Source organism: Haemaphysalis longicornis, unplaced genomic scaffold (assembly GCF_048455015.1).
Source record: "Haemaphysalis longicornis isolate Haplotype H1 unplaced genomic scaffold, Haemaphysalis longicornis Haplotype H1 scaffold_4, whole genome shotgun sequence".
NCBI lineage: Eukaryota > Metazoa > Arthropoda > Arachnida > Ixodida > Ixodidae > Haemaphysalis > Haemaphysalis longicornis.
Window position 1 is genome coordinate 109,673,737 of NW_027526361.1, and position 13,131 is coordinate 109,686,867.

The window sequence follows — 13,131 nt, forward strand, 5'->3', positions numbered from 1 at the left end:
GAAACGCACGTTAGTTTTGCGGTGCGGGCGAGGTTCGCTAAATTAGGGCATTTCTCCGACCAATTTTTCAGAAAAAGTGTAAAAAAAAAAAAAACAATGGCTCATCAGCGCAGCGAATTTATTACGTCAAGGTTAACCTTCGCGAAACGTTTGTTGCATACAGGTCGGGAACACATATGCTTCAATGGGGTTGGCAATGTGGAATTCAAACAAAAACTTCGTTAAACCGCGGAATTCGTTACATAGAGGTTGGTAACATCCAGGTTTAATTGTATGTTTTAGGATTTTAACATTCATACTACGCTCCCTCGCGCAAATCGTCAAATCAATACCGGCGCTGCTCGAGCTCTGCCCGTTCCACTCCATGAATTCAGAAAAGATACCTGTGTTCCCTAAAAGTTATTTATTACACAGCAGGCATTTCTACTTCTGTATATTATTTCTTAGGAACTAGTCGAGTTTTCTTCCTTCTATACACATTGTTACTGACACGTTTTTCACAATACGAATACAAAGGGCACTTGTGTTCGATTTTCGAGAGCTGTCTTTCTTCGTGCAGCAGGCCTCACAGTAAATATGCGTGATTCTACAGGTATTTAAAAAAATGGTGTTATTCATTTAACTTTGGGAGCATAGAGCGTAAAAAAGGCACTTTCTCAAGCGACACAGCGAATTTGTTTTAATAAGGTTTCCCATTAAAATTCTGACTATTACGGGAAGCGTTATAAAATTTTCTTCTGGACCGGGGCTGCTTCGCTAGTAATGTCAGAACTGCAGTGTAAATGAATTTTATCCTAGAAAAATTCCAAGATGACGAATTTCTGTTAGTATATCTTCAAATTTTTCTTTTTATTTGCGTTTTCTCAATTTCTGAATAAGAATAGCCTTCTATTTATACTTCTTACTTCGCTACACATAGAAAACTTATTTAGTACATAACGTGGACTTTTTCGGTTTATTTTGACCATCATAGTTCTTTATATGAGTTTCATTCCTGTAATATGTGGTCTCGTCTGTGTGTATTAGCATTTATCTTTGCTGTTATGGCCATGGCTACATATATTGGTTTAACAAGTGATTGATTATCTTACTTGTATTTGTTCCTTATCTTGTTAATTTATTCCCTTTGTTTCTGAACCAATTGTTATTACTTTTTATGTGATATCGATATTACGCTAACTGCTGGTTTTGAAGGAGCGTTGGCCTTTGTGAGGTGTCACAAGACCTTCGTCCATCCAATCTTCAGTTAGTGTTTTCAAAGGGAAAAAAATTCAAATATGTCGAAACGACACTACCAATGTGACGCATTGTGAAGTGCCGTAGAGGACCGTGAATGAACTCTACCCAGAAATATACTCCATAAACGTAATCCTAACACATAGATTTCGTGCACATGAAACCCAGTGTACTCACCGAATTATGTACATACTAAGGGAGAACAAGGTTTCGATGTAAACAGAGCAGCAGAGAGTCCATTTTTCCGTGTAATACTCAACTTTGGCATTACGTATACAATAGGCTAAGTAGATGCCCAAAAGCATGAACAGAGCTTCCCCTGCAAAAAAGACAGAAACGAAAAGAAAATTAACGGCACGCTTTTCATTCGCACAAAATTCAAGATTTCTTTCTCGCTCAAGAGCGTACACTGCTATAAATTTGAACGCGTGCAGGATGACATCGTGCGGAAAACTCTGCGGTTTCTGGCCACTGCAACGGCTTGTGTGACAAAACAGGATTCTTCTGGAAGAACCCCAGGCCCACGTTGCTGCCTATAACGTAAACGGTTGACTAACGTTTGCCGGCGCATTGCGAAAGAGCCGAGAAGCATGTTTGTTCAAGACGCGAGGACGCGAGCCAGGAGCCTCTACGCCCTACAGTCCCAAATACACACCACCGCAAGACGGACTTGGCGCCACAGCGTTACGATAAAACGGTATACGAGCAATGAAATACAAACCAAATGACGTATTGAGGCATATTTTCTTTGCGGAGTTAAGTTGCTGGCACGGCACCAGTAAGTCTTAGGGAAGTGCAGTGACCCAGCTTTGTTTCTGTAGCTGTAGCATGCCATTACTTTACTTTTGTGAGGTGAACTCACGGATTTAGTGAATTTAGACGGTGGATAGTGCTCATTTGCTTTAGCAGAATGTTTTAAACGCGGAGCATTTCAGTAACTCACGATTGCACCCGCGTTGACGTCCGTAGTCCGCACCGCACCTCTCCCTACTATATGTAAACAAATACTATCCTGCGCCCGGTTTCGATCCCTCGACCCTGCGGGCGGAACGCAGTGTACGTGGTGCTCTACCCACTGCGCCACAAAGCCGACACAGAATGGGACGCTATGAACGCGCCTTATATCGTTGACTCATTCAAATTACTGCTGAGGAGCGCTCTGTCGTCAGCAGTTGCCACAAGTGCAACAACATTAACGTAACGCAAACTACTTAACGTCGTGCCCCCCGGAAATGCTCTGCATTTGATCGTGACCCTCGCGAGGGGGAAGTTTCACTGCGTCTTCTCTCGGTCGCGGGACCCGTGGCGCCATCTGGCGGAGGCGCGGCACAACTCGTAGCACTTTCTTTGAAAAAGCGCCTCGAAAGCGCGGAAAATATGAAATAGGGACGACGCGCTTTCGAGGCAATCCGCCGACGCGGCTGCTCTGTGTACCAGGGCCGTACCCAGAAATTTTTTTCGGGGGGGGATTATGAATTTTGGGAAGGGGGTAGTTTTGCTGAAAGTAACAATAAGTATTGTTTACGTGCTGCCTGGAAAAGATTTCGGGAGGGGTTCGAACCCCCTAACCCCCCCTCTGGGTACGGCCCTGCTGTGTACAGACTCGTTTCGCTGATGCTGCAGCTGGCTGATGGAAACACCCCCGCGTTACGTGTGTGCGAATCCCGTCAGGGTCGAGCGGTGCTCGCTGAGATTCGCCATTACGCCTCGTGCGGGAATGGGCGGTCGATGTGGCGGAGTTTTTTTACTTGAGCAAGCCAGTATTATTTATGTTCCATTGGCAACCATGGCTTGTACACGAAAACTGCTTCACTTCCCCTTCGCTCCCCGCCCTCCACTCAACAGTCATAGCAACTTCCCTCTTCCCACTTGTATGCAACAACTGCATAAATGGAACACAGAGTTGCACCGTCCCAGCCGCGCCGCTGGTGTAGAGGTATCATGCAAGATTCCCATTCTTGCGACGCGGGTTCGATTCCCGGGCGGCGCACTCTTTTTTTATATCAATCATTGTATTTCGAAATGATACAGGGCCCTGAACTAAGTACGAGGCGTTCATTTCGTCCCCGGATACACAGGAATACCACTAACGACGGAATATGTCGTTTAATGACTTCGTTCTAACGAATGTTTACTTGGCACTTACACCTGCGTTGTATTTCATGATTGCGGTACTGTTAAACAAAACGAGTGGAACCAAAGTCACGTTTGCAGCACTGCGCATAGTCAGTTCCTACCGGTGCAGTCGTGTGCGAGCAGACTAAGAATGACGGCACTATGGTCGTGGTTACTGCACTGACGGCGACCTCCACTAGTTGATTTGGAGCGCATCGAGCGAATACGAACGGAGCAGCGAAACACGACCGGTTTAAACTGCATCCAAGGTTTATCTTTAAAGCAAAATAAATAGAGCACTCAGCAAGCTGTAAAATTGAACTCAAACAACTAGTCAAACTCACCATGGATTAAAGTAAGCTTGTGCCAGGTCAACCTCCGAGATTGACCATTATTTTTCACCAGACTAAGGCGCCATACTTTGTCATCAATACTTAAAATCAGCTGGCCATAGCCGTGCGTTACCTGAACCACAACATTCTGTTGTACCCCGTCTTTGGAAGCTGCACGCGAGCAACGCCGCTGCGCTAAACAAGGCCGCAATAACCTTCGCTGCGAACAGTTGTCTGTCGCTGTCTGTGCGTTTCAGCTTGCCCGTGCATGTAACTGATAACATCAGGTCAAACTGTGTATTTGCCGACATTGAAAGCGGTTAGCGGCATTCGGGCTGTACACCAGCTACAGCATGAATGGAGCCGGAAATAGACCCCTCGATCAATTGGTCCTCAAAAGAAGGCGGTCGAGCAAGCAGGCGTGAAGCACGAATCTTGAGTGAGGCGCACGGAAGGGACATGCAAAGGGAACCGCTGGGAACGCAGCAGCTTTCGCCAGGGCTCGATATATATCTTCCAGCCGGGGCAATGGCCACATGCTCTTAAGCAAACGGCCTCGGTTCGTGCGAGGCGTAGTGGCTCAAAATAGCTACAAGGAAGCTTGTTCCAGTGCACGGTGTGCACAACTGTCGACCCATGGATCGTAGAGAACCGGGATGTCCGGTAAGCGGCCTGTGTATTTATGCGAGATTTGGTCGGTTGTTGGCTTTGAGCGCTTAAGTGAACGGATTGGGAGGGGTGTAGGCTTGTAGCAAGCGGCCCGAGATTATGCGTATTTTGGCCGGTTGTCGTTGTGCTGTGAACGTTTCACTGACAGCGTCTAATTGGATCAAAGCTTAAGCGGCCTAAGTTTATGCCTGTTTTGGTAATTTGTCATTCTGCTGTGAATGTTTAATTGACCAGGTCGATGCGAAATTAGGCTCCAGGTAAGCGGATTGGGTTTATGCGTACCTCGCTCAATTTCACTGCCTTCTGAAAGTTATTTGGGTTGAGACTGTCTGACACCAGGCCGGTATATATTCAACAATAGGGACTACGGGCCACGTGCCACGTCATATTAGCAGTTGTTCGACTTGTGAGGGCATCCTGTATGAAGACGAAGTGTTACTCTCCGCTTCTTTCACACCAGAAGACAACCAACTATAGGCTCTTGAAACTTAAACCGATGACAGTAGGTTGAAACTCCCTGTAATAATTGCATAGGTAAGGAATGATTTACACAACTGTATTTCTTGAACATCAATTATGCGCGACGTTTCGGCAATGACTGCGTTATGGTGATAAAGGAATATACCGGGAATTTTTAGAAGTTACTGCTGCTGGCAGCAAGAAGTCCTTAATTAGTCATGCCTTTCATACCAGTCATAGGTTTACAGTAAAAAAATGGCTGCTTGAGGCGGCCCATAGCAGAAAGTGCTTGCACGAAGAACAAGGAAGAATGAAGTGTAGCTGTAATATTCCTAGCACCTGTACCCATGAATCAACACAGCAGAGCTAGCTAGCTAGTCTTTTGCACGCGCCTAGAAAGACGTACGTACCAAACTCGGTGACGTAGTCCCACCAGAGCGCGCGGCAGACGAGGAAGCGCAGCGCGGAGCGGGGCCCCGCGGCGTGCGCCACCTGTAGGATGCTGTGGCCCTTCTCCCAGTTGTCCATCACGACGGCCGTCCAGGCCGACATGTAGCCGGCCACCACCAGCACCAGCCCCAGCAGGTACTTGAGCAGGTCCTTGTCCCGGACGCACACGCGGTGCGCCTTGCGTGTCCGGAACTCCGCCAGGATCCTTGAAAAGGCGGAAGCAGGTGGGGCACGTCGATACGTGAACAAAGGGCAGCAACCGAGAGCGCGCGGAGAGGGGTCGCGTAATCATGCGAGCCGGCAGCGGCGTCGGCGCTGCGTTTGCACCACTAGTTGCTATACGGAGACGTCAAGTCTAACCATTCACTCTTATTCGCCGCCATGAAAATCAAACTTTTACAGATCATGCCGCTGCGTGTGGGCGAGTTTTAGTTTTTATTCCTATCGCGGGAAGCGATGACTACGCACACCTCTGAAGGCTTACAATTACGTTCACAACTCCGCGAATAAAGTGTCGGCAGCTAGCGCTGGTACCGCGTTTTCATGTTTTCGTCGTTGCCAGAACCTCCCACTTGAGCTGAACAATCCTTGTTTTCGTAGCGAAAGCTTCAATAACAAGTGCAATGGAGGCAGTGCGGCCACGTTTAGTGCCCTCAATGCCAGCTTATCGCTGCGAGCCGCGCTCGCGAGCGCGTCGATTTGCCCCTGGGCATCATCAAAGGAGGCTTGTCTCAGATCAGCGACGCGGGCTTAAGAGCTTCTCTTGAACGAGCCGCTGCAAGAGCTGCCGACGCATTCACTCTATTTTCACCCCCAAATATTGTGCTCCTCATTCACGGTGTCCTTATGTTGCAGACGTTTTCTGAGAGTACAGGACGACATTGAGAATCGCGGGAACTACATGGTTGGTGTCCGCGCGTATGTTACCCAGTCAATTAGGAGGTCACATGCACAACAGAGCTGCTTCTCCAAATTCAACAAGCATGGGCAAACAATATCAGCGCGTGGAAGTTCGGTTCCCGCCGGTGTACTGCGCGTGGGCTTGAGCCTGTTGCTAGCGGCAAGCGATGGGAGATTCGCGAAGAAAACTCTGAAGAGAGAATAGTAAGTTTTAAGCCATGGAGGACCGAAGTTACTTGAGGAGACATTGAACCCCTGGCAAACAAATAGCTCTACATTGTAATGTCAGAGCTTCGCCCTTGAGACGTCGCTCCTAAAAGCTATTGTGTTTGCTATTATAACGTAGATTTTTGGTGAACGTATAGCAGAAGCACCTCTGTGGGCATTCACTAGCTGGACAATTAGCGTAAATTGCGCATGCGCGCGCGCTTGGGAGCAATGTTCAGCGAACTTCCGCAGTTACTGGTAACAAACTCAAGAACCACTAACAAAGATCGATGCAGGGTCCATTAGTGGACCTTCAAGAACGCTAGAGAAATTCATCCATCTCTCTCGCAACCTGGAGGCTTTGCGCGACGCGCACACGGTGGACCGGCGTTAAAAGCCCCAAACCCGGCGTTCCTCGCACGCCCCTCACACACCGTTCTCACCGTGCTTTGCGCCCTAACTGCTTCTGTCGTCACGTTGGCTCGCTTAAGCAGCGGCACTGGCTGCCCATCGTGGCTTTTGTTCTTTACCAGTAACGGCATTTTCTCCCCGCTATTCCTATTGCAACTCTTACAGCTCACTCGGACCTACACACGCTGCACACTCCAATTTACAACGCGTAAAAGTGGCATCGGGACGCGTTGGGATGCTGCGTGATGCCGCGCCAGGCGAAGGAAGGCGGCGAGTCGCGCGTTCACTTGACGTCTCCGTACAAATAGGTTGCCAGCGGTGCGAACGCAGCGCCGCCTCATTGAATGACACCGCCGGCTCACTTGACGTCGCCTTTCTCCGCATTGTGCGGAACGTTTGTCCTCAGAGGAGCAAATGAAATCAATCGCAATTTTACGCGGCTAGAGTCTCCATTTTCCTGCAGTGCGCATTGCTGCGTTTGTTACATGCTAGCTGCTTGCAGCCGCAAAACGGCGGGACTGACTTTAGTACGAATGGTCAGTTATTTCGCTCAAACTTCAACACCACCCCACTTACGGTTTCTTGCTATAGCAATGTATCTCGAATTCAGCTGTTGTTTTTTTTTTTTGCCTTGTTTGATAAAATTCAAGCAGCTCGGGCAGGATCGGATTGACTAGGGTCAAAGCGGGCGATTAAGCTTAGTACCAACGTCGACTGATCATTAACACCTTGTTCTCAACCTGGTGCAATTTAATCTACGGATCAAAACGCGGGAAACGTCATATCAGGGTTTCTACAGTAAATCCTCCTCACGATTACTTTGTTCGAATACGCACTTTATCCCAGTTTTTCGCTGTCCCAACTGCAATGTAGGAAGAGCAAGCCATCGTCACGTTTAACGAAGTGTTGTTTGCAACGAAGTCAATATCCTGTTTCAATGGCATCGTTTTAACAATACTTTGCTATGGCTGGTAGTACGCTCTTGTTTTGAAGCGGCCATTTTTACCAGCTCAAAATCATTTCCTAGGACAGGCAGCACTTTCCTAGCTATTGGTGACTTTGTTCATCCTCCCCCTTTCTTACACAGCGCAGATTCGTGAGCACATTACAAGCACGAATGTACACGAACACCAAGGAGACCTCTCCTCACCCCTCTTTCAGCGTCTATCCCGTGACCTTTCTCTTCGTCTACCTTCGCACTATAATGCTTTCCACAGATGATCACCAATTTGACCAACGAAAATATTTCAATCAGAAAATTTTTCTTCCTTACACACTTACATATCTATCCTATTGTGTTCCACCTCCATAGATATGCGACAACCCTTTCTTCGCAAGCTCACGAAAAAATGTTCCCTCTGATTTTTAGATGCCTTGGCATAGTTTTTTGCTTCGAATGGCGCAATGTTCGCCTATTTTTGGATTGTATTTTGTGTGGTGAATAATTATTTTCTGTTTCTTTCAAAGATCGGCGTGCTGGCATTTCAACATAAACGATGTGGGGGCCTCACAATAACTGCTGCATGTCATAGAAACGTGTAAGATGGCACCGACTAAGGTGGAGAAAAACAATAGAAAACGAATGTAAAAACTACAATAAGGAGATCACAACTGAATTTCACCAGATACAAAATGAGGTAGCCATAAAAGGAAACCGCGGGAACAACACCACCAATAACAACAAGAAAATTCCTGCCACACACTGCATGTGTATGTGCGCGCGCGCAAACCATACACGCACACATAAAAAAGCCCTAAATAGTAACCGATCGAATCGAGAATGAATGAGGTAGCGCTTGCAGATTGCAGGCCATTTGTTCGACAGGAAGACCAAATAGAAAGAATGGCAGGCTAACGAAAAACGCAAATAGAAGTCAACGGAAGAAACAAACCTGCGGCGCTCCAAACAAGCATTGCAGAAAGATGTTTCGACGAAAGTGAAACTAGATGGCGCTGAAATGACAGCGACCAGGGTATCTTAAGGTTGACATGTGATCCTTAACCTCAGTGGGCGCGCTTAGGTTCATTGAATTCGTTTCCCCAAGGCGCTTTGCCATCAGCAGAAATTAAGTAAGTAGGTGGAGATCCAGGCCATGCAAAGGGAAAAAGTACCCGCAAGGCGGACTTACCTGTATATCTTCAATAAAAGCGCGCCATAGAGGACGATGAACCCTATCTCGCGGAACCAAGGCTCTATTAAACACGTTGTCGTAGTCGGTTCGAAGTAACGTATTATGATCTGAAACAGAGAAAAAGTGAACATACCGGGGTTCAGAGTTAACAGGAATAATATCCCTTCCCGCCAGCAAGCACAGTTGCTTTCTAAATCTCGCTTCTCCCTCTCTCTCTCCCCCTGTCCCTCTCTCTCCACACACACACACACACACACACACACACACACACACACACACACACACACACACACACACACATATATATATATATATATATATATATATATATATATATATATATATATATATATATATATATATATATATATATATATATATATATATATATATATATATATATATATAGCGCATCAGAATAGGAAATGAGGGGCTCGTTGAAAATAAGACAGAAATAAGAATTGGCAGTCAAGACAACCTCGGAAAGCAAAGGGGAGGATGTAGTACGTCAAGATAAAGAATTTGGAAAATAAGAAAGTGGTGAAAAAATGCCCGCCAGGTGGGACCTTCAAACCCCCAAAATTATTTTCAACGTTTCCTTAATTAAGTAATGCCGCCATGTAAGCAGCAATTCGACAACAGAAATTCGACACCTTTGGGTACTTCTGTGAAAACATTTCTAAGCCAGACACCATAAATTTCACCCCTAACGTAAGTAAATCCTCCTCCTCGTCCTCTTCCTCCTCCCCCTCCTCCCCTGCTCCTCCTCCTCCTAATCATCATCACCATCATCATCATCACCACCACCATCATCACCACCACCATCATCATCATCATCATCTGGAGCACCAGCAATAGCAGCAGCAGCAGCCTATCTACGCTTACTGCAGGGCAAAGGCCTCTATCATAGATATCCAATTACCCTGGTCCTGTGCTAACTGCCACCAATTTATTCCCGCAAATTTCTTGATCTTATCTGCCATTGTAACTTTCTGCCACCCCCTGCCGCGTTTGCCTTTTCTAGGGATCCATTCTGTTACCCTTAATGACCAACGGTTATCTTTTCTTCCCATTACATGCCCTGCCCACACCCATTTATTCTTAATTTCTACTAATATGTACTTAACACACATTTGTTCCCTGACCCACTCCGCTCTTTTATTGTCCCTTCATGTTACACCCACCATCTTCCGCTCCATTGCTCACTGAGTCGTCCTCAATGTAAGTTGAACCCTCTTGGTGAGCCTCCAAGCTTCGGCTCCGCAGGTGAGTGCCGGTAAGATGCAGCTGTCATACACTTTCTTTTTCAGGGACAATGGAAGGCTGCCATCTGTTATCTCAGAATGCCTGCCTACTGCACTCCACCCCGTTGTCATCCTTGTAATTACCTGTGCATCAGGGGTCCCAACTTGGCTTCAGTAGATATATTCGCTTACCACTTCCACTGCCTCGCCACCTATCTCAAACCACTGTGCTCTCCTGAGGTTATCGAGCATTACTTTAGTTTTCTGCATAATAATTTTCAGGCCCACTGTTCTACTCTGCTTGTCCAGTGCGGTAAGCATGCTTGGCAACTCGTCCCCCGAGTTGCAAAGCATGTAAATAAGCAAATAAATACTATGAAACTCTTCTACAGAAATTTTTACGAGGAATTTTTCGTCTAAATGACAAGTTAAATAGCATTACTTACCCTAATAAGTTGCAAAATTTATGCTGACACATTTAAGCATTTTAACGCCGTTAGCAGAGATATTTCTTGAAACTCTGAACGTTTGTAGTCGTCAGGTAGGTAATAACCGGACGACAGAATCAACTGTACAACTTAGCAGACCTAAGATTAAGGCCACATTAGGGCACAAAAACTAATGCGATAGCTAGGCATTCCTACGAAATATTTCGAAACCTCACCACTGGGATGGGTGAAATTTATATAAAGAAGCCATCATTAGTGAACCTGTAAGTTAGGGAAGGAATGTAACCATTCGTCCTTCAAGTAGAGCCTTCTGAACTGCAAAAGTTGGGGAGAGCGAACTAGTGCCAGACACAGCGTTACGCAAGAAAATGCAACCGGAAGGCACTTTAGTGCCTTCCTGTGCCATTGGTCCACGGTTGTTGTTGTTGTTGTACTTGTTGTTGCTGCTGCTGCTGCTGTTGTTGTAGTTGGCTATGGGTGGTCCTAGCCTTGCAAGGTGTGCCGGTGAACGGACTGTAAACAATGGGTTGCTAAATTCATTGCTCTTACGTATTCATAGGTGCGATATCCATTGCTATCAGCAAAGGCCTTAAACTAAAATCAATGTCCAGACGCACGGGGTAAAAGAAAAAAAAGAAGAGGAAGACGACAATAAAAGCGCTCCTACGAGCCGCAACTGCAAATCCCCTGATTAGAAATCAGGGGTGTGGCCGTTGATTAAAACGCTCAGCGCTGACCCTCCACCGCCGTAGCCGACGGCACAAGGCGGCGGCAGCGCTGCGCACGAGTCAAATCACGGCGACATCGTCGCCATCCGTCTACGCGCCAGCGTTCCAAGGAAGTTAATTTATCTTTCCTCTTCCCCTCCCTCGTATCTGTCCATCCATCGGACTTTCTTTCCCTTTTATACCGCGCTAACTGCTCGTCTCCCGGGGGCAGCCCGGGAACGAGGCCGCAATTCGTCAGCGTACTTCCCGCGCGGGTTTTTCCTTTCGTATTTAGCGCTCCCTTCGAATGCCCTTTTTCTACGTCCTCCTTCCTTCTCGCCTTTCTTCCCCTTTTTTGTTTCTCTCCGGCGTCTGGCTCTTTTCCGCTGCTCGAGCCGCTCGTCGGTGTGCTTCCGGCATATGGGTGGTTGCGTTTGTACGTTCCCGCGCGAACGCTGGTTCGTAATCCTAGCTCCGACTCTTTGACGAGCACAACACGAAAAACAACATCGCTGAGCGCGCGCACGTGAATTTGCGTGAGCAGTGAAGCCGTGGACGGCCGGTAGGGAATGGGTCCCATCCAGCCGTCGCCACAGCGGCAACGCGGACTCCGGAACCGTTCAATTAGAGCCGAACACGTCCGGTCCGGGGCGAATGGGGTTTGTACGCAGCGCTGTCTTGCTTCCCCTCAAGCTGCATCGATCGCCCAGCCGTTTCTCTCTCACTACAGCAGGTGTGGTTGCGCCAAAAATAAAGGAAAACGGTTCTCTCTCGTTGCGAGGCCCGCCGCGGAAGGGAGGGAACGTTTCGCCACGAGATGGATCAGAAGGACTAGGATATTGCCATATGCCTCCCACTTCTATCACCTGGTTTCCTCTTGTTTGCTTCTGTTAACTAACGTGAGTGCAGTACGGCCGCGGCGCGCAATCTGGGAAGGAAAAAGAATGAAACACGAGTAAAGACGCTGTGTGCAGACATTCAAACTACTTCCGAGGTGGTGCTGGCCGGGCTGGGCGGCGGTCGTTCGCTAGGGAGGTTTACAGCTTGAAACCACGAAGCTTCGTTGTTGGCCCGACGGGAGAAGCCGCGAGGTCTCTGGGCGCGCTGAGAGACGCTATTAGCTTAGGTAATCGGAGCGGTGATAAAAGGGACGGCCCGGGCTACAACAACGAACGGGAGGCACGGCAGAAGAGGGCTCCTGCGCCGCCGAGGGCCGTGTTGTGATGCTGCTCATTTGCAAGAAGCGCTCGCGAAGGACAGCTTAGTAAGGATTGATAAAAGGCAATAGAACCGTGTCGGTGCAGTTGCAACCCTACATCTGGAGGGACACGAATAGTGGGAATTGGGGCAGTTACATGAAAAATGTTGTAAAGGACAACTACCCTACTGTGGATTAAAGGGGCCCCTAAACACTTTTTTGCCAACATCTTAAATGCTTGCATACTGTGGTCACCACACAAACCAGTAGTTGTATTTGGCGGTCGCAAAGTACCTCAGCCAACACTTTTTTCAACTTTCTTCGAAATCTGAAACGCTTGCAGAACGTAGCCAGCCCACACATCCAGTGCTCATATTAGGTGGTCGCAAAGTGCCTCGGCGAAAAATTACTGTTCTACGCCCCTCAGATACCTTGGAACCTTGCTCAAAACCTTTTTCTCTCTTTCCCAGTCTTGGCTTTCTTTAACCGCTCGAATTACGCCACTACAGCGGTGCAGCGGCGTTTAGCTGCTTTTCGTTAAGTAGCACAGTTGCGGCAATGAACGCATTCGATAGCCACTTTACAAATAAAGCCACCAAGGCGAAGCAGAAATGGCAGGCGT

General features: G+C 47.5%; 1 protein-coding gene and 1 non-coding gene across 2 annotated transcripts in view; one reads left to right on the top strand and one right to left on the bottom strand.

The window, feature by feature from the left end:
- Smog (G-protein coupled receptor 158 smog) overlaps positions 1-13,131 on the bottom strand; it is a 394,223-nt gene that overhangs the window by 15,061 nt on the left and 366,031 nt on the right. Inside the window, exons 6-8 of the mRNA XM_077707544.1 lie at positions 8,909-9,018; positions 5,222-5,466; positions 1,414-1,555 (exon numbers count right to left, since the gene is read on the bottom strand). Coding sequence (XP_077563670.1) covers positions 1,414-1,555; positions 5,222-5,466; positions 8,909-9,018 — 497 coding nt within the window. The remainder of the gene's footprint in view (positions 1-1,413; positions 1,556-5,221; positions 5,467-8,908; positions 9,019-13,131) is intronic.
- Positions 3,156-3,226, top strand: Trnag-ccc (transfer RNA glycine (anticodon CCC)). The gene has a single exon. It is a non-coding gene; the product is annotated as a tRNA-Gly (tRNA).